Source organism: Mesoplodon bidens (genome assembly GCF_964165515.1).
Source record: "Mesoplodon bidens genome assembly, chromosome: 6".
NCBI lineage: Eukaryota > Metazoa > Chordata > Mammalia > Artiodactyla > Ziphiidae > Mesoplodon > Mesoplodon bidens.
The window spans coordinates 8780362-8801312 of record NC_138162.1 but is presented as its reverse complement, the minus strand read 5'-3'; the positions used below and the strand labels follow the sequence as shown (position 1 = coordinate 8801312).

At 47.4% G+C, this 20951-nt stretch overlaps 1 protein-coding gene across 7 annotated transcripts in view; it reads left to right on the top strand.

Moving 5' to 3' along the window:
• The window catches only part of RALGPS1 (Ral GEF with PH domain and SH3 binding motif 1), a 286463-nt gene that overhangs the window by 17034 nt on the left and 248478 nt on the right, over positions 1-20951 (top strand). For all 7 annotated transcript variants that reach the window (XM_081238238.1, XM_081238237.1, XM_081238240.1 and 4 more), the window contains exons 2-3: positions 16506-16627; positions 19777-19884. In XM_081238238.1, the coding sequence (XP_081094364.1) occupies positions 16571-16627; positions 19777-19884 (165 nt within the window). In that variant the 5' untranslated portion in view covers positions 16506-16570. The remainder of the gene's footprint in view (positions 1-16505; positions 16628-19776; positions 19885-20951) is intronic.

Here is a 20951-nt window from a genome sequence, read left to right as displayed (position 1 = left end):
AGTGCTTGTCTCTGGAAATTCACTTTCAGTTTTCCCTCCAAATGCTGTGTTGCTCACAGTAAGTGTTCCATAGTTATTTTAAAAGAAATCAGACAATACTGAAGTGTACAAAAAGTAGAAAGTAAAAGTGCCGTACAATGACACCTGTAAGAAGCATTGACATTAAGACTTGAGTACATATCCTTCTAGACTTTTGTGTGAGTGTTCACATGTATGCGCAGATATTTCAAAACATGTGCAGATGTCGTTTTCTCAGTGAGCACTTCTCAGACCACTGCCCCCATTTAAAATTGTAACCCCTCCCCCTCCCCACTCTGCCTATACCCTTTCTCTGCTTTACTTTTTTCTCTTTTATCACCAGCTTATAGACCATGTATCTTACTGAATGCTTTATTTATTGTCCGTTTCCCCCACTAGAATGTACTGGGGGATTTCTGGCTTTTTCGTCACTGCTTTATGCCCAGCACCTAGAATAGTACCTGACACATACTAGACTTCTGGTAACTTTTTGTTGAATGAATGAACAAATGAATAAGAGTGAACATGTCCTGAATCTGTGGACATCTTTCTCTGTCTGTAAATACTGATGTACCTGCCCAAGGCCACTCTGCAGAGAGTGAGCCAGAACTCCTGGGGGGCTTCTTTCTGTATTAAGAGAACTTCATCATCTCATGTGGCATTTCAGAACCCTGTCCTGTTTACTGACTGACTTTCACTTCTTTCATGATGTCTTTTCCTATACAGAAGTTTTAATTTTTCACATAGTTAAATCTGCGAATAGTTTCCTTTGTTTTCTAGCTTTTGTATCACCCTAGAGAGGACTTCACCCTGGGACAATAAAAATGAATAATGACTTGTGTTTCCTTTGGTATTTTTTTTTCTTAGAGCTTTATTTATTTATTTTAAAAAATTTATTTATTTGGCTGCGTCGGGTCTTAGTTGTGGCACGCGGGATCTTTATTGGGGCATGTGGGATCTTTCCTTGCAGTGCGTGGGCTCTTCGCTGAGGCACGTGGGCTCTCTAGTTGCGGCGTGCAGGCTTAGTTGCCTTGCGGCATGTGGGATCTTAGTTCCCTGACCAGGGATCAAACCCACGTCCCCTGCATTGGAAGGTGGATTCTTAACCACTGGACCACCAGGGAAGTCCCTCCTTTGGTATTTTTATGGCAATTTTTTGGTTTGGTTAAATCTTTATCAAAGATTTATTCTTATAAATGATACTGGGTAAAATTTAAAATAAATCCCCCCAAGTGAATAGAAAATTGTTTCATCAACATTTATTGAATAATCCATTCTTTCCCACTGTTTGAAATGCCATCTTGATCAGATATTAATTCTCAGCTATACTTGATCCTATTTTTCTGCACTGTGTTCTGTCCTGCTGACCATTTATCACACCAACTGCGGCTTCCTGAAAGGACAGGTGCCGTCTCATTATACTTATTTTTTGAAAACTTCTTAGCTATTTTTAATTATTCTTCCAGACAAAGTTTTTTTTTTTTTTTTTTTTTTTTTTTTTTGGCGGTACGTGGGCCTCTCACTGTTGTGGCCTCTCCCGCTGCGGAGCACAGGCTCCGGACGCGCAGGCTCAGCGGCCGTGGCTCACGGGCCCAGCTGCTCCATGGCATGTGGGATCTTCCCCGACCGGGCACGAACCCGTATCCCCTGCATCGGCAGGCGGACTCAACCACTGTGCCACCAGGGAAGCCCCAAAGTTTTAAATCAACTTGTTGAATTCCGAAATGAATCCTCTTAGGATTTAGAGTGAATTTGCATTTTGTTTATAGATCAGTTGGGGAGAACTGATGTCTTTACAATATCATCTCCTTATTCAGAAGGAGTGAAATGTCTCTCCTTTGATTTAAGTCTTCTTTTTTTGTCTATAAGTAAAGTTTAATAATTTGCTTCAAATGATTTTTGTACATTTCTTTTACAGTTTACTTCTATGTATTTTTTTTCTTTTCTTAGTAGGCCCTTGTGCCATTACATTTTCTAGCTGGTTATTGTTTGGATAGAGGAAACAGTTGATTTTATGGCCAGATGTCTAACACTCAGAGCTTTCTTCTCTATCCGATTCCATCTGCTTCAAATCTTCTAGGAATTCTTAATTTTTGGTTTGTTGTTGTCATCATTCCCTGTACTTCAACATTGCAACAGATTTCTCAGTCTTCTTATTTTTCATTTCAACAAGATTAGAAGAGGGGAAAGCATATGTGTCGACCTAGTTCATTGTCTTGAAACCAAAATATATTCATATAGTTTGATGTGCAGATGTCGTGTTCTACGCGGCCTTTGGCACCCTCCCACCCCTCGCGCTGCCGTATTCGCCACGGAATGTGGAATGGCACTGGGACATAACCTACAACTCGGTGGGTGTTACCCTTAAACCCGTGTTCACCCGGCTCACCCCGCGGGGCACGCCCTCTGCTCCTCGTCGGCTTTGTCCTGCTGCTGCCGCTGCTTCTGCTCCCCTTCTGCAGCCCGGCCTTGCCCACCCTGCCTTACTCTCCAGAGACAGTGTCCTTCCTAATTTGGTGGGAAGCGCCAGGCTGTACACAGTGGGTCAGCACTCGGTGGTACTTGTCAGGAAGGCCCAAGAGTGTGGGTGTTCTATTCTGCCAGCCTCCTCTTCACCTGGAGATTTCTGAAGCACCTGGTCACAGGAGGAGCAGCAGAGGAGGATAACGGACCCTCGCTATGAGCCGGCCCGTGCCTGTCACCCACTCCAGGGCTCTCTGGTCAACATTGGTTGAAGCAAGTGATGGCCTCCTAGCCCACTGGGGCCGCCCCCGCGCTCGCTCCGTATTGTGGGTCCTTGCCTTCCTCTGGCAGCGACAGTGCCCAGGGCCATGCATGCCAGGTGCACTCTTGGGTGCAGGTGGGAGTCAGAGCCGGCTGAGCCCAAGCAGGGCCCTTGTCCACCCTGTGGGTCTCAAAGCAGCAGTGGGGAGAGGAGGGGGCCCTGGACAGGCGTGTCACCTGTGACACCTGGTGATGCTTCTGACGGATGTGGTCCAGGCAATGACCTGGGCCGTCACCAGTCACACCAGTACTTCCTCTGCCCTTGGCAGGGACTAGGAGGGAGGGAGGGAACCTCTGCTCCTTATAGGAAACTGCCTTCCGTCCGATCCTCTGACTACTGTAGACGGTGTGTGTTTGGCCCACACGTAGTGGGCGTAAAATGCCCGAACCTCAACACCCCAGAGCACAACCCTTGAATCGTGGTTTGTGCGGGAAATGGTGAGTCCCAGGCATCAGGCCTGGCGGTGGAGCTTGTGTGTGTGTATTGAGGGGTTGTGAGGGTGTAGGATCCCTTTTTAAATTTAACTTTTTATTTTGAAATAACTTTAGACTCACAGAAATTTGCCAAACCGCGCATAGCATTTACACATACCATTCACCCAGCTTCCCTGTTGACTCACGTAACCACAGTACAGTTATCAAATTAACCTGGGTGAGTTAGTTTAGGTAGGACACTATGAACTAAGCTAGCAGCCTTTTCCAGATGTCACCAGTTCCCCTGCTCCAGGGTTCAGCCCAGGATCCCTCCCTGCATTTAGTTGTTGAGTCTCATCAGTGTCCTCCAGGCTGTGACACTCCCCAGTCTGCCCAGAGGGTCACACCAGGTCCTCACTGGATGAAATTCATGGCCTGGCTTTTGTGCTTCTGCTTCACCTACCTGTAGAGTCAAAGCGTCTCATCTGAGAGACTTTGCCGGGCCCCCAGGTACCGTCCTAGGTGCCCACGGCACTCTTGCTGCCAGATCCCAGGGCTGTCCCCAGCTCCATCCTGAAGGGTTCTGCGGTGTCTCAGGCCGCTGGCTGAATACTTTCTCCTCTTCCCGCTGCCGGCTTCTGTATAATAAGGTCACTACTCAGGTGGAGTCGTCTTCTGTTATCCATCAGGGTATTTCTCCAGCTTCCTTCTGGAGGAAGATCTGGGATGCAGCCTGTTTTCCTCCAGCTGGGTATGTATGCTCTGCATACAGGAAAATTCACTCTTTTTGTGTACGTCCTGCAAGTTTTTGGTTTATGTTTTCAAAGGATCACTCTGTTTGTGTCGAGAATAAACCATGAGGAGGCAGGGGTGTGGCAGGGACACTGCTTAGGAGGCCGTCCTGCTGTGCAGAGGCTCGGGTCAGTTTGGAGGTGGTGAGACGTGGTGTGTCCCCCAGAGAGGGCTTATCCCTGCTGGTGGCTGCCCATGAGGACACGGGCACCCCCGCTCTTCCAGTTGCAGGTGACATTGCCTGCCTTTCCCCAGAGCAGATGTCCCCTGGATGGTAATTAAGATTAAGTGGGTGGCTGAGGAGGGCTGTGCAGAGTCGGGGAGAGGGAGTGGGGCGCTGGGTCCCTTCTCTGGCTTTCACGATCCCTAACGTGCAGAAAGGGAAGTGTCACTGCCAGGCTTCCAGAATGGAAGCGTGCCAATCAGGATGCTCCCGGGCTGTCTTGGGTGTCTGGGATGTCCCAGGCAGGCCACCCTCATTTTCTCACTCTCTCTTTTACCCCCATTTCCCGAAGCTCTCTTCAAGTCCTCCCCCACACATATCCCTAGGTTTCCCATTTTCCTAAAACCTGCCTCCCCTCCCTGTGGAAAACTCAGGTCTTACTCATCAGCTAGTGGCTGCAGGTGAGGGTTTCTCTCTTCCCCCTGTTTTCTGCAGGCTTGTCCTGGAAGTGAGGAACCTTTGATTTCAAGAATAATTACATGTGCATGGGGCAGGGATGGGGAAGCTCCAGCCGGCCTTTTCAAAGAGGGTCTAAAATGAAACTATCCTGCCAACCAGAGGATTCGTTTTCTTTTGGGAAGCCTTTCATAGTTTTATGAGAAATAGATATTTTTCAGTCACATTCCTCCTATTACCTTAACTTAGAGGTGATTTCTTGTGGTCTCATGCTAAGAGAGCATTACCCTTGCTTACCCCTGCCACGGGGAGGGTGAAAGTGGTGGTGACGGGTGTCAACACAAATAATAGCTGTCATTAATGATGTACCATGCCAGCCGCTTTTAATGTGCACCATCCTGTGAATCCCTTCAGCCATCTTTGAGGTCGCTACTGCAGTGTTCCCCATTTTACAGATGAGGAAAGTGAGGCTTGGCCAGGTCAAGCAACTTGCCCAGGGCACAAGGTCAGTGATGGGTGAGAATTCAAATCCTGGTTTATATGTTTTCTAAGCCGCAGAGGTACCCAGCTCCTTCCCCTGCCTGAGAACTCGCTCTGCTGTAACTGTCTTATTCTTAGCTCCTGCCAGGCCTGTGGTTGTAGCTTGTCAACCTCTGGGGGGTTGGAGGTGTTGAACCACAGGCTGTGCCTGCATATATACATGCGCACACTTGTGTCTGTCTGTATATCTATTTGTGTGTGGCTGTGTGCACGGATGCTGCCCTACCCTGTGTGAACGTGTAACCTTGGGGACAGGGACTAGGGATTGTGGGGACTTCCCTTGTTTATTTTATACCTTTTTAAAGGTATTACTCTTATGTAAAGGATTCTGGAAGCCCTCCTACTTGAGAAGAGCAGGCCTGAGTAGGCATCGCTAGGCTGGACTTTCTGAGGACGGATGGGCTGCTGGTTTCTGCCTCCCCGGCCTCAGCGCACAGTGTGTGGGGCATGGGGGGTGCCCGGTCAGCGCTGTCACATGAATTCGCGGGTGGCTGCCTGTCTGTGCTGGCCCTACGTCAGCTCCATGCACGTAGGTGCTTCACTTCTCCAGGAAGACGCCCTTCCTTGTCCTTTTCTCCAGGTTTGCTCAGTTTCACAAGTTTTCTCTTGTTTTTGTCTATCTGCAGACCCTCAGACTCCGCACCCAGCTCTCTTCCCCGAACACTGCTGCTTTCTCTCCCCGTCTAGCCCGCTCAGCTCATTATCTGGCCCTCAGTGAGGAGGGGAGATGTTGGATGTCGAGCATCTGGTGGGTGGCTTGAAAGGGGCGGGGGAGGGCGTGGCGAACGCGACGCCGAGGGATGGCATCTCAAGTCTCATGTGCTCACGTGGCCGGGGCCTCGCATTGAAAGCCGCCAGGCGCTGCTGCTTGCCAGGAGGAGGCTTGGCCAGTTTGGAGAGGGTCGGGAGGGGGTATAGTGAGAGCGCCATTGCCAGCCCGCACGAGGGGACCTTTCCTGGGCGCCTGGCAGGTGGTCCAGCTTCAGGGTGACCGTGACCCTGGGGGAGGCCTTTTGGTACTACAAAACGGGCACGCTGTGGCTGTCCAGAGAGAGAGGGAGAGAGAACACATACACTTACTGTTCCTGACGTGGAGTGAACAGCTGGTTGTGGCAGAAACTCTCTTTGGTTCTGTCTCTTCATCTTCTGTTCAGACGCAGAAGGTGGAGCAGCCGTGCCCTAGCCTGCGGAGAGCAGCGTGCCCACGCGAGGAGGTGGGCTCGGATACGGGCTCCCGGCCGGCTCTGTGCTGGTCTGAAACATTTGGAAGACATCACTCTCTTGTACTTGAACATTCCTGGATGTGTGTATTTTCTTTGAAACAACCTCCCCAAGCTTAGGAAAAAGTGGTTTTTCTGCCTTCTCCACAGTGGTCTGCACCAGACTGTCTCCTGCTATTTCCTCGGTTTCCTGAACCTGCAACATTGAAGGAGAATTCTGAAAGTCTGGAAGGAAACCAACATCACATATGGGACTTTCCTTCCCCTCTTCAGGAGCCCACACACGAGACTGGAGTCTGTCACACAGAAACCAGAGACACGGGGTGGTGCTGTGGTTCTGATACAACTCCACGTTCTTACTAAGTTACGTCATGAGAATCTTTTCCTCCTGCAGGAGGCATTAGTATGAGAGTGTGTGCGTGTGTGTGTGTGTAAGAGGTGAAAGAGGGTGGGAAGACAGGGTTTTTGGCCGAACTTAACAAGCTGGTACCCTTCCCTCGGTGCCGGACTGCCTCCCTCTCCAGCAGGGGGTACGGGCAGGCAGGTGTGCGAAAAACGGATCCCCGAGTTACAGTGTAGTTTCTCTCTCTGAGCCTCAGTTTTCTCATCTGTAAAATGGTTTTTTAAAATAATTTTTTAAAATAAATTTATTTATTTTCGGCTGCGTTGGGTCTTCGTTGCTGCACGCGGGCTTTCTCTAGTTGCGGTGAGCGGGGGCTACTCTTCGTTGCGGTGCGCGGGCTTCTCATTGCGGTGGCTTCTCTTGTGGAGCACGGGCTCTAGGCGCATGGGCTTCAGTAGTTGTGGCATGCGGGCTCAGTAGTTGTGGCTCGTGGGCTCTAGAGCACAGGCTCAGTAGTTGTGGTGCACGGGCTTAGTTGCTCCACGGCATGTGGGATCTTGCCAGACCTGGGATCAAACCTGTGTTCCCTGCATTGGCAGGCGCATTCTTAACCACTGAGCCCCCAGGGAAGTTTTTTTTTTTGATGCGTATAAATCCTTAGCCAGAGCCTTAAACAGAGTAAGTGTCTAATAGATTGTTGTGATGACAGCAGTAATCAGACTGTGTGTGAGCTCCTCGAGGGCTGGCCTGAGTCCTCTGCACAGAGCAGGGCTTGGGAGAAGGGTCTCCAAGTTTACTGGAGGATTGAGGGAGTGACCAGGAGGCAAGATGCTGTTCCTGTGGCTGTAGTGTCAGGGCCATCTGTTAAAGCTGGCTCCGTGGAGAGCCCTGCCTGGCTTATTCGCACCCCTGTTAGTCTAGGATGGGCAGGGGCTGGGGTCAGGTGAGGAGGGGAACCTATTCCCTGTGCTCCTGGCACACTGGCCTCTGGGGTGTGCTTTCACACCTCTGGGCTTCTGCTCGTGCTCAGAGTGCCTGTGGCCCACCCCCAGCTTACCTAGAAACACTCACACTTGCCCTTTTCAGACCAGATCCACGGCTCTTAGTGATGTCTTCTTTGACGCCCAAGGTGAGCCCGTGATCTGTTACACCACGTGTCCTGTGAGTATCTACCTATGGGATTTTCTCCCCCCTGCTACACTGCTGGACCCTGGAGGGCAGGGCTGTGTCATCTTTGACTCTGGTCCCCAGAACTGGTCCTCCAGGTCTCACTGGATGCATGTTGAGCCAATGAATGAATGAACTGCTGAGCAGTTACCCATTTGTAATGGCCCTAAAGGTAGGAGTCATTTATCCTCCGTTCCTCTCTTTTCCTCTCCTGTCACATGCAGTCCATCAGCAAGTCTTGTCTGTTTCACCTCCAGAACCCCTCCCAAGTCCATCTCTTTTCCCCATGGCCAGCAGTCCGAGCTGTCAGCATCTCTTACCCCCAGCTGGCTTTGCTGCACCCATCTTTGGCCTCCCATGGAGTTCTCTGCATAATAGCCACTGTGATCTTCACAAACAGTGACATCAGATCATGTTACTCCCCTGCTCAGAACCCATTCCCAGGCATTCCAGGTAAAACCCAAACTCCCCACCATGGCCTGCAAGACCCTTTATGCTCTGGCCCCAGCTCGTCTGTCCACTGCCTCCCACTGACCGGGCTCCAGCTTGTCTGTCCACTGCCTCCCACTGACTGGGCTCCAGCTGTGGCCATCTCTCTCCATCACATACCTGCTGAGCTCCTGTGCATCTCAGGCCCTTTGCACTCGCTGTAGACTCTGTAAAGGACACTCTGACTGGTTTTTATGGTTGACTCCTTCCTAGGGCTTTAGCTCAATACTGCATCTTCAAAGTCTTTCCTTGACCACCCTGGCAAATACTGTCTTCCACCCTATTTTATTTCCTGAAGACCCTCATGATCTGAGTTCACATGTGGTTTCTGACTCCTGTGCTGGAATGTGAGTTTTCTGGGGGCAAGGTCTGTTCGCTTTGTGTCCCCTGTGCCTGGAACAGGGTCCTTGACCAGCCTTCCCTGCATTTGGATGGGAAAAAAATGACATCTTTATTTTCACTAACTTCTAACTGAAATTTGGCATCTTCCTCAGTTGCTAATGTAGACAATAAATTATAGTAATATTTACAGTACCTGGGACTTTGTCACCAATAAAAGTCACAGCTACCTCCATATCACATAATAATTGTGGGCATGCATCTCAGAAAATTTATGTTCTTGACTACTTTGAAATTATGGTAGTTATTAGACCCACCAATAGATCTTGCTATTTAATGCAATTATATATATATACATATTTTTTCCCTTACCTGAAGAAATACATATATTACTATATTATAAATTACTTTGAAAATAATTTTATAACTGAATTTTAATACAGTTGGCTTCCTGAGTAGCCCTGTGTAATTGGTTTCCTCTATAATTTTATTTTATTCATTTAAAAACATTTCTGTGAGAAGAGGCCCATGGGCTTCACCAGATGGCCAAAAGGGTCCAAGGTACAAAAATGGTAGGAACTCCTGGCTAGAACAAAGTCCGCACAAAGTAGGAGCTTGATGAATGCATGGATGGACAGGTGAAAGGATGGTGTACATCTTCCCCTGTGAGGATGAACCCCCTGTGTTTTTAGGGTCAGGTTATGGTGGCTTGACATGAACTTGGTATTTAGGAAATAGCTTTGGTCAAGGTCTTTTAGAGATCTACTCCAACGATCGACACTGAAAAAGAGACATTTATTACAGAGCCCCGGGGGCTGGAACCTTTTCTTTCAGACACAGGCTCCCCCTTCAGCTTCTCTCTGCACATCTGCTGCCTCCCCACTCGGAGGGACTCTCCTTGCACTGGGCAGGATCTGGCCACCCTCCCCTCCTGAGGGCATAGTGCTCAGTTCGGCTGACCAGCAGAGGCTGGCACCGTAGGGTCCTGAGTTCCCGGAGAAGCAGATGGGCATTCTGGTCCAATCAATCCGGCCTGGGAGGCACGGTCCACATATTCAGGGGCCTTCCCGTGGGGTGGGGGAGGGGTTCTCAGGGAGGGGCCTGGGCTGGGCTGACCCCTTGATGGGAGTCTGGTCCCTGGTGAGGAGTTGGGGCTTGGCCGGGCCTCAGGGACGGCAGGTGGATGGGTGAGGGTTCCTCTGGGCCCTGGAAAGGATGTTCCATTCTGCTTGGTCCTCTTATTTCTTTTCTTTTTTCTTTTTTTTTTTTTTTTTTGCGGTATGTGGGCCTCTCACTGTTGGGGCCTCTCCCGTTGCGGAGCACAGGCTCCGGACGCATAGGCTCCGGACGCACAGGCTCAGTGGCCATGGCTCACGGGTCCAGCCGCTCCGCGACATGCGGGATCCTCCCAGACCGGGGCACGAACCCGTGTCCCCTGCATCGGCAGGCAGACTCTCAACCACTGCGCCACCACGGAAGCCCGGTCCTCTTATTTCTTAGCATGTGAAATATCTCTTGTCTGAGAGTCACTGCCCATAAATTAGGCTGTTTTGTCAGTGGCGAGAACATGCAGGAGTCACATTGGAAACAAGCGATCTGTCTGTCTGTCTTTCCAGCTCAGGCCGCCAGTAGGAAGCACGATGGGTAGCATGGGTGGGCTGTCACTTTGTCTCTAGGTGGGCTGGGCCAGAGTGGGCCCGGGGCGGGGGAGTGGGGGGCAGGTCAGGCCTCATGGAGGAGGAGCCCTACGCTCAGACCCCTGGACTCAGCCTGTGCTCCTCTGGGGGCCTGAAGCCCACAGCTGGAAATCTCCTTCCCAGTAGGGGAGGCCCGTGGTTTCACAAAGCACCATGCTTTCCTTTCTTTAACGTTTAAAGTTAACTGTTTGTTTTAGGAAAAAAGAATAAGTATAAATGGATGAAACTGCAGGATTAGAATTAACACTAATAGCCATTAATAGCCTTAACAGAGCGCTTGCTCGGTGTTTGACCTGACCCTAGCACTTGGCGTGCATTTTCTCGTTCAGTCCTCACCTGGGCCCTCAGAGGAGGCCCAGGCCCTGGTGTCCACTGACCAGGGTTTGGACTCCCCAGTCCTGCCACTTAACTAGCAGTAAGTTACGTCACCTCTCTGGGCCTCAGTTTCCCAGGAGTGAGAATAGCCTCTGCCTCACAGAGTTGTTGTGAAGATCAAGTGAGCTAAAAATGTCGTGCTTGGCCCAGCGCCTCGCTCAGCATCAGCACTCCCTGTTCACGCCATGTGCGCGTGGGGTGGGGGCCCCGAGTGCACCACCAAAGGTCGCTGGAGAGATGGGCCAAGTTGGCGACGTCCTGCAGATGGGAAGTAGGGAGTGAGCAAATGACGGTCATGGAAAAGGGTCTGAGACTCATGGCCCCTAGGCTGAAGGGCTGCGTGACTGGTTACCAGGCCGGTGGCGAGAGCCACGGCCTCTGGTTTGAGCCCGGCCGAGCAGACTGGGCTCCATGTCTGGGCTCCCCTTGGAGAGCCCTGCAGAGTGCTGGGCGCTCCCTGAAAGCAGCAAAGCCCACCTCAGCCTGGAACTGGAGCAAGTTGGATCCACCCCAAGAGGGTTGGCTGGCTGTGTGCCACTCTGTCTCCCCATGGTGACTCCATCAGGCTAGGATCGAGTCACTTTGTTCAGATGGATGAGCAGCTTCCATCCATCAGCACAGCCTGGCTGAGTCGGCCCCAACCCCAGTCCATGGGAGCTGGTTTGTCTGGTCTGAGACAGCCCTGGCAGCCTGATCCCCTCAGCTGCCTTTGGACCCTTGCATTTCTGGATTCCCCACTTGGAAGTCTCTGGGCTTTCTTGGAGGTTTCTGTTGGAGGGTCCCACCCACTTGATTCCTAGGAGGCGTTGCTTCTGTTTCAGAGGTGGGTTCCTCTCCCCTCAGGCCCATCTCTTTTTTTTTTTTCTTTTAATGTGTTGTTGGATTCTGTTTGCTAGTATTTTTCTGAGGATCTTTGCATCTATATTCCTCAGTGATATTGGTCTGTAATTTTCTTTTTTTGTAGTATCTTGTCTGGTTTTGGTGTCAGGGTGATGGTGGCCTCATAGAATGAGTTCGGGAGTGTTCCTTCCTCCACAATTTTTTGGAAGAGTTTGAGAAGGATGGGTGTTAGCTCTTCTCTAAATGTTTGATAGAATTCACCTGTGAAGCCATCTGGTCCTTGACTTGTTTGTTGGGAGATTTTTAATCACAGTTACAATTTCATTACTTGTGATTGGTCTGTTCATATTTTCTGTTTCTTCCTGGTTCAGTCTTGGAAGGTTATACCTTTCTAAGAATTTGTCCATTTCTTCCAGGTTGTCCATTTTATTGGCATAGAGTTGCTTGTAGTAGTCTCTTAGGATGCTTTGTATATCTGCGGTGTCTGTTGTAACTTCTCCCTGTTCATTTCTAATTTTATTGATTTGAGTCCTCTCCCTCTTTTTCTTGATGAGTCTGGCTAATGGTTTATCAATTTTGTTTATCTTCTCAAAGAACCAGCTTTTAGTTTTATTGATCTTTGCTATTGTTTTCTTTGTTTCTATTTCATTAATTTCTGCTCTGATCTTTATGATTTCTTTCCTTCTGCTAACTTTGGGTTTTGTTTGTTCTTCTTTCTCTAGTTCCTTTAGGTATAAGGTTAGATTGTTTATTTGAGATTTTTCTTGTTTCTTGAGGTAGGCTTGTATAGCTATAAATTTCCCTCTTAGAACTGCTTTTGCTGCATCCCACAGGTTTTGGATCATCGTGTTTTCATTGTCATTTGTCTCTAGGTATTTTTTGATTTCCTCTTTGATTTCTTCAGTGGTCTCTTGGTTATTTAGTAATGTATTGTTTAGCCTCCATGTGTTTGTGTTTTTTACGGTTTTTCCCCCTGTAATTCATTTCTAATCTCATAGTGTTGTGGTCAGAAAAGATGCTTGATATGATTTCAGTTTTCTTAAATTTACTGAGGCTTGATTTGTGACCCAAGATGTGATCTATCCTGGAGAATGTTCCGTGCGCACTTGAGGAGAAAGTGTAATCTGCTGTTTTTGGATGGAATGTCCTATAAATATCAATTAAATCTATCTGGTCTATTGTGTCATTTAAAATTTCTGTTTCCTTATGTATTCTCATTTTGGGTGATCTGTCCATTGGTGTAAGTGAGGTGTTAAAGTCCCCCACTATTATTGTGTTACTGTCGATTTCCTCTTTTATAGCTGTTAGCAGTTGCCTTATGTATTGAGGTGCTCCTATGTTGGGTGCATATATATTTATAATTGTTATATCTTCTTCTTGGATTGATCCCTTGATCATTATGTAGTGTCCTTCCTTGTCTCTTGTAACATTCTTTATTTTAAAGTCTATTTTATCTGATATGAATATTGCTACTCCAGCTTTCTTTTGATTTCCATTTGCATGGAATATCTTTTCCATCCCTTCACTTTCAGTCTGTATGTGTCCCTAGGTCTGAAGTGGGTCTCTTGTAGACAGCATATATATGGGTCTTGCTTTTGTATCCATTCAGCAAGCCTGTATCTTTTGGTTGGAGCATTTAATCCATTCACATTTAAGGTAATTATTGATATGTGTGTTCCTATGACCATTTTCTTAATTGTTTTGGGTTTGTTTTTGTAGGTCCTTTTCTTCTCTTGTGTTTCCCACTTAGAGAAGTTCCTTTAACATTTGTTGTAGAGCTGGTTTGGTGGTGCTGAATTCTCTGAGCTTTTGCTTGTCTGTAAAGCTTTTGATTTCTCCATCGAATCTGAATGAGATCCTTGCTGGGTAGAGTAATCTTGGTTGTAGATTCTTCCCTTTCATCACTTTAAGTATATCATGCCACTCCCTTCTGGCTTGTAGAGTTTCTGCTGAGAAATCAGCTGTTAACCTTATGGGAGTTCCCTTGCATGTTATTTGTCATTTTTCCCTTGCTGCTTTCAATAATTTTTCTTTGTCTTTAATTTTTGCCAATTTGATTACTATTTGTCTCAGTATGTTTCTCTTTGGGTTTATCCTGTATGGGACTCTCTGCACTTCCTGGACTTGGGTAGCTATTTCCTTTCCCATGTTAGGGAAGTTTTCGACTATAATCTCTTCAAATATTTTTTCAGGTCCTTTCTCTCTCTCTTCTCCTTCTGGGACCCCTATAATGAGAATGTTGTTGCATTTAATGTTGTCCCAGAGGTCTCTTAGGCTGTCTTCATTTCTTTTCATTCTTTTTCCTTTATTCTGTTCCACAGCAGTGAATTCCACCATTCTGTCTTCCAGGTCACTTATCCGTTCTTCTGCCTCAGTTATTCTGCTATTGATTCCTTCTAGTGTAGTTTTCATTTCAGTTATTGTATTGTTCATCTCTGTTTGTTTGTTCTTTAATTCTTCTAGGTCTTTGTTAAACATTTCTTGCATCTTCTCGATCTTTGCCTCCATTCTTTTTCCGAGGTCCTGGATCATCTTCACTATCATTATTCTAAATTCCTTTTCTGGAAGGTTGCCTATCTCCACTTCATTTAGTTGTTTTTCTTGGGTTTTATTTTTTTCCTTCATCTGGTACATAGTCCTCTGCCTTTTCATCTTGTCTGTCTTTCTGTGAATGTGGTTTTTGTTCCACAGGCTGCAGGATTGTAGTTCTTCTTGCTTCTGCTGTCTGTCCTCTGGTGGATGAGGCTATCTAAGAGACTTGTGTAAGTTTCCTGATGGGAAGGACTGGTGAGGCCCATCTCTTCTGCCCCTGGAAATCCTGAAAGTTTTTTTTTTTTTTTTTTTTTTTTGCGGTACGTGGGCCTCTCACTGTTGTGGCCTCTCCCGTTGTGGAGCACAGGCTCCAGACGCCCAGGCCCAGAGGCCATGGCCCACAGGCCCGGCTGCTCCACGGCATGTGGGATCTTTCCGGACCGGGGCACGAACCCATGTCCCCTGCATCGGCAGGTGGACTCTCACCCGCTGCGCCACCAGGGAAGCCCTGAAAGTGTTTTTGCTTATTAATAACCATTGCCTGTCATCATGTGCTAATACAATTTGTTTTTAGTATTTTAATATTTCTTTGATTATTTCAAAGGGATGTGGAAGGGGGGAGTTAAATGTGTAAGTTCAGGTCACCATCACGAGACAGCTGGTGGCTGCTGCATTTGCTGCGGTTAATTTACCTACTGTAAAATGCACTCATTCCAAGTGTACAGTCCTATGGCTTTGTGGATTTCTGGGGCTGTGTAACCATCACCACATCCAGTTTTAGCACATTTCCATCACCCCAGAAAAATCCTTTGTGCTCATTTGCAGTCAGTCCTGCCACCACCCCAGCCTCTCATTGATGTGCTCCCCCTCTCTATGAATTTGGCTTTTTGGGCATTTCATAAGAATGGCCTCATATTGTACAATCCTTTGTATGACTTCTTTCACTTAGCTTGATGTTTTTGAGGTTTATTCATGTTATACTTTGTATCAGTGTTCCATTTCTTTTTATTGCTGAGTAGTATTCACATTGTCTATCCATTCCCCAGTTGGTGGGCACTTAGTTTCCAGCTTTTGGCTAAGATGAATAAATTCATGTGCATGTCTTCGTGTGGACATATGTTTTCATTTATTTTAAAGATAGCTACCTAGGTGTAGAATTGTGGAGTCATTTGGTAAGCTGATGTTTAACTTTTTAAGAAACTGCCAAACTGTTCTCCAAAGTGGCTGTGCCTCTGGTACCTCGAGCCAGAAGCCATGCATCCTCAGCTGGTTCCCCCTCCCCCCCCCACATCAGTTTCTGTTGCATTTCTGTCCTTACCATCTCTCAGTCTGTGTCCTTCTCTTTGGTGTCACTGCTGCCACTTTAGCTCAGAGGACCCTCGTCTCTTTCCTGATAATTGCAGTTGGCTTCCAGCTGGTCCCTTTGCCTTCTCCTTTCCTTCCCCCATTACATCCTGATCGCTTTCCTGGGAAAAAGCTGGTGGTGGCTACAGTACTCTGATGTTCAGTGATGTGATAAATGCTCTACTAGGGGCATGTACACGTTGGTATGAGAGCACTGGTTCTCGTTTGAGTGGTCCAGGTGCGATAACCAGGGGAAGTGACATTTGAGCCACGTCCTGAATAATGATGGTTTGGTGGGATGGCATGAGCAAAGACACCAAAGCACGAGTTACTTAACCTCTCTGTGCCTCAAATTCCCCACCTGGAATATGGGGGTAATAACAGGACCTACCAAGGACTGTTGTGAGCGTTAGAGGAGTTACTGTAAGTGAGGTGCGTGGCACATGGCGAGAACTCTCTGAGTCTTAGCTAGTATCCATATTATTATTATTATTGATGGAATGGTCTGGTGCACAGGGAAACACGGTAGATTCACTTTGTCTTCTTCACCTGCCTTCTTTTTAAAACAAAGGTCACAAACTCTAGTGTCTGCAGGAGCCAGGCAGGTCCCCAAGTGGCTGTACGGGCCAGGTGGGGTCTGAAAGGCACTTGCTCCAGTAAGTGCACCAGTACAAGGGGCAGCGCTGCCCAGCCCAGCTGATGGCCGTCATACAGGAATGGGGCCCAGTGCTGCCAGAAAAGTCACAAATCCAGAATTCTGTATGAAACCTTCCAATTTTTAAATGTTGGTGGTTAATTTAAAAAATACTAAAACCTGTACAAGCCTAGCTGACTGCATCTGTGGGCCATATTTAGCCTTAAGGCCACCAGCTTGTAACCTTTCTCTGACGGTCTCCTCTGGGGTCACCAGCTCAAGTCCAGCACAACTCTCTCCCAGGGTGGGATTAGCTTGGGTTTGAAGGCTGGTTTTTATGAGCCCCTTTGCCTTGCAGGACTTCTCCAGACAGGTTATGTCACCGACAGAGGCTGCCCTGAAGCTCCCTGTGGCCCGGAGACTATGTACAAGAAGAATGGTCTGATGGCTAGCGTGCTGGTCACCTCTGCCACTCCACAGGTACTGGGGCTGCGGGGCCGAGCCGGGGCCGTGGGTGGGGTGGGTGGGCCGGGGCTCCTTGCAGCTGACCCAGGCCCCCTGAGTCTTGGCCCGGGGGCTGCAGGCCTCCATGAATGCCACCATTCTTAGCCCTCCCGACCAGCCATGCCAGGCGTGAGATTTGGGAGGCAGTCAGTCCTGAGGATCAGTGTGTTTTCTGAAGTCGTTCTCTTCAAAGAAAAATAAATACCTGCCTAGTCCAGTTGTAGCAAGTGCCCCATTCCATTTTGGTGGCAAGAAGGGATCAGACCTTTCCCAAGCAAAGCCGTGGCTGATTATAAATAGGTCACACATTCTGGAATGAAGTCAGACAGAAGTGCTTCCAGCTGGCCCCATGTTCCTATTTACCTTGCTCAGGAGGAAATGGCTGTAAGGGCTGGTGGTCGAGAGTGGCCTGGGCTCGGGCCCCTGCCCTGGGGGTTTGGGAGTTTGCTTTCCAAGTTCTGTAATAGAACAGAGGCAGGCGGGGGATGGGGTGTCATCTGAGGCCTGGGGAGACCACCATGTCAGATGCGTAACGCTGGGCTCCTGTGACAAACGGACAAGGGGGTGCTCCGTGTTCTGAGCTCACAAGGCGCTCATGGTCGAGCTGGGGTTTTGAAATGATCCTGTGCAATCAGCTAGAATTCATAGGAACCAATCCATTTCTTATAACCCTTTAAAAAAATTCCTTAGCTTGATCTCTGGTTCTGAAAGCAGACTTGTGGGTACCCGTTAAAATTCCCAGATGGCGCCAGTATATATTTAAATAAAGTTACTGCGTCGTCATCACCACCACCACCTCCACCGCTACCACTGAATGTATTTGGGGCAACTTTTGATTAAATAAGGCCGCTTGTATGAGTGTGTATGTTTGGGGCAGGTGCAATGGGGTGTTACAGGAAAGTTATAAAACCTGAAATTCCAGGAATGGACTCTGTCTGGTAACTGGAGGAATCAGACTTCTCTTTCCATTTACAGTTTACACTCCGTCTAGAGTAAAATTTCTTTCTTTTTTAGCCTCCGTCTGTGTATATATGTATACATACACATATGTGTGCAAACACACATATATACTATATATATCTACATATATGTGTATATATATAAATATACATGTATATGTGTATCCAGAACGTGGTGAGAGCTTAATAAATACTTGTTGAATGAATGAACAAATGAGTGCATGTCTAATTGAAGTGCTCAATACATTTTGATGACTGAGTGACACGTTTATACAGATAGACACCCGTGATTTAGTGCTTAACTATATACCGGGCACTTCTTTTGTACATTCCACAGGCATGATCTCACTTAATCCTCACAGTAACCCCATCAGGCATGTGCTGTTGTTTCACCCCCAGTTTATAGGCGAGGAAACTGAGGCAGGGAGCAGTGAATGAACTGGCTTCAAATCACACAGCTGGTCAGCGGTGGGTGGGGATTCACAGCCAGGCCTCTGTGACTCTGGAGCCACTGGTCCTGACCACGATAACATTACACTCCCCGGAAGAAGATCAGCCCCGTCACCTGCTTCAGGCTGCTCTGTGGAAGGGGAACATGGAAGTGCAGAATGATTTATTGGTAGCCATTGCTCAGGGTCTATAAGACCGAGGGGTAGAATAGATGGCCAATTCCAGAAGTATTCAGGATTAGTCTTTATTACTTTTCAAAAGTGTAACACAGATTCTCCTCAGAGGAGAATGTCCCATCGCCCGTGGAACTTTCAAAATAGCCATGTCTGAGCCCACCCAGGCCCCTTGAATCAGCATCGCCCAGGGAGGGGATCCTGCCAGTTGCTTTGTAAGCTTCATTTTGTCTGACCTGTGCCACAGCCCTGGGGAGTGGGTTCTAATGGTGCCATTTTACAGATGGTAGCTGAGGCTCCGCGAAGTGAAGAGGTCAGACAGCAGCTCGGGTGGAGCTGGCATTCTAAGCAGGCCTGTCTGACTTCAGAGCTCAGAGCTTCTTAAGATCATCTTAGAGTTTGTGGTAGCCTTTAAATGACAGAGGCCTATTGAAATCTACAGGTTTAAGTTTCTGCTCCTCCTTTTAACCTCACGTTTTCAGTTGTTGACTATTGGTTTCCCTCCCTGGCCTAAAAACACTCTAGTTTCCAGTAAGATTTTCCAGATATAGCCATTTTGGAAAGAGTGAAATAAAGGGGAATTAATAAAAGCATATTCTCTAAATCCCGGTCCAAGATGTTGAGGTTAATGGAAACCACAAAATCCCTCTTCACAGGTTGAGACGAATAAAACCATTTATGAACAGGGCACAGTTTTGGGGTGGTAAGCTCTACTGGTTCCCCAAAGTAGAATTTGATGGAATTAAGTAAAATTGAAGAGAAGGTATGTTCAACATTCTGGGATGCCTACAGTGTTGGGTTTCATGTAACTGGCCACATTTGGGGAGTTTAACTCGCTCTTTTACGGGAGACCTTTCCTTTACGTGCAGGGCTCCCGGTGTTCTTCTTAACAAGGGGCTCTACTAAATATAACTTTCACGCCGTCTCCAAAACTGGCCGGTTACCTCTCACCTCATCAGCTAACAGGCTTTGAATTCCAAGTGGCCCCTACATGAAATAAGCCTTGAGAGTCAATTTAACATTTTGTATAATAATTTCCTGCAATGAATTTAAGTGGAAAAAAAAAAAAAGGTGAAACCAGGTAATGTTTGAAAAACATAACACAGCAGGTGATCTCCTCAGGCCTCCTAAGATGTGAAGGGTGGGCTGTATCTTTTCACCGCCCCTCCGCCACAGAGGCAGCTGGAAGCAGTTGGGGTGTAGTGAGTGAGGGGTAAGAGAGATATACAACTGGGCTCACATTCTGGCTCTTCAGTTTCCTAGGTGAGATACATTGGGGAAGTAGCACTGCCTCTACTTCCTTACCTGTAGTATGGGAATAATAATAGTGTGTACTCAGAGAGTTGTTATGAGAATTAAATTAGATTATGCATATGAAGTGCTTAACACAGTGCCTGGAATAGGGTAAAGCACTAAACAACAGAAGCTTTTATCATTGTACGGTTCTGCCCCTCTTGCATCCTCAGTTCTGAGGTTTGGGAGTCAGTGATTGTGGAGTCAGCCAGACTGCTCAGGCGGCCCCATCTCTCCCTGTCCTCCGCAGGGCAGCAGCAGCTCAGACTCTCTGGAGGGCCAGGGCTGCGACTATGCCAGCAAGAGCTACGATGCCGTTGTCTTCGATGTCCTGAAAGTGACTCCCGAGGAGTTTGCTGTAAGTAACAGGACTGATGTGGGTGGCTGGGCACCACAACGGGGAGCTCGAGGGGGTTGCTGCTCAGGGTTGTTTGCTCAGATTGGAAACAAGCCGTATATCCAACAACAGGGTATTGCCGAATAAAGTATTCTTTATGAAATACCATGTGGCATTAATAAAGGGTGATGTCTGCAGGCAGGGATAAATTAGGAGTTTGGATTAAAATATACACACTGCTCTATATAAAAGAGACAACAAAGAAGGACCTACTGTATAGCACAGGGAACTATACTCAATATCTTGTAATAACCTATAATGGAAGAGAATGTAAAAAAAGAATATATATATATATATGTATGTATAGCTGAATCACTTTGCTGTACACCTAAAACTAACACAACATTGTGAGTAAACTATATTTCAATAAAAATTTTTTAAAAGTAAAAAAACCCACAAATATTTTCAGTAGGTGTATTACAGTACCTGGTTTGGAAAAATTGTTGGAGCAGAAAAACCTTTGTACCTGTCTGGTTACAGATGCATTACAAAATTAATTTTAATACTTGTTGCATTGCTATAAAGATCAAAATTAAAAAAAGAATTAAGGAAGGAATGTATAATATAATTATATGAAAGCAAAATAATAAATAACTTTGAAGGATAAAAATACAGGAAGTTGTCTATCTAGGAATTTAACTACCTTGGAAGGCGTACACAATATGTATGAATAGTAAGTGAAAGGAGCAGGTTACAGCAGGGGTCCCCAACCCCTGGGCTGAGGACGGGTACTGGTCCGCGGCCTGTTAGGAAGCGGGCCACACAGTAGGAGGTGAGCGGCGGGCGAGTGAGCGAAGCTTCATCTGCCACAGCCCATCGCTTGCATTGCCGCCTGAACCGTCCGCTCTTCCCCACCTGGTGGAAAAATTGTCTTCCACAAAACCGGTCCCTGGTGTCAAAAAGGTTGGGGACTGCTGGGTTACATCACAACTTACAGAGAATAGTGCCATTTTTAAAAAGCATGCACAGCACCTACATATTTATATTTGCATAAGAAGAGGTCTAGATCCGATGTTTACATATTCTTA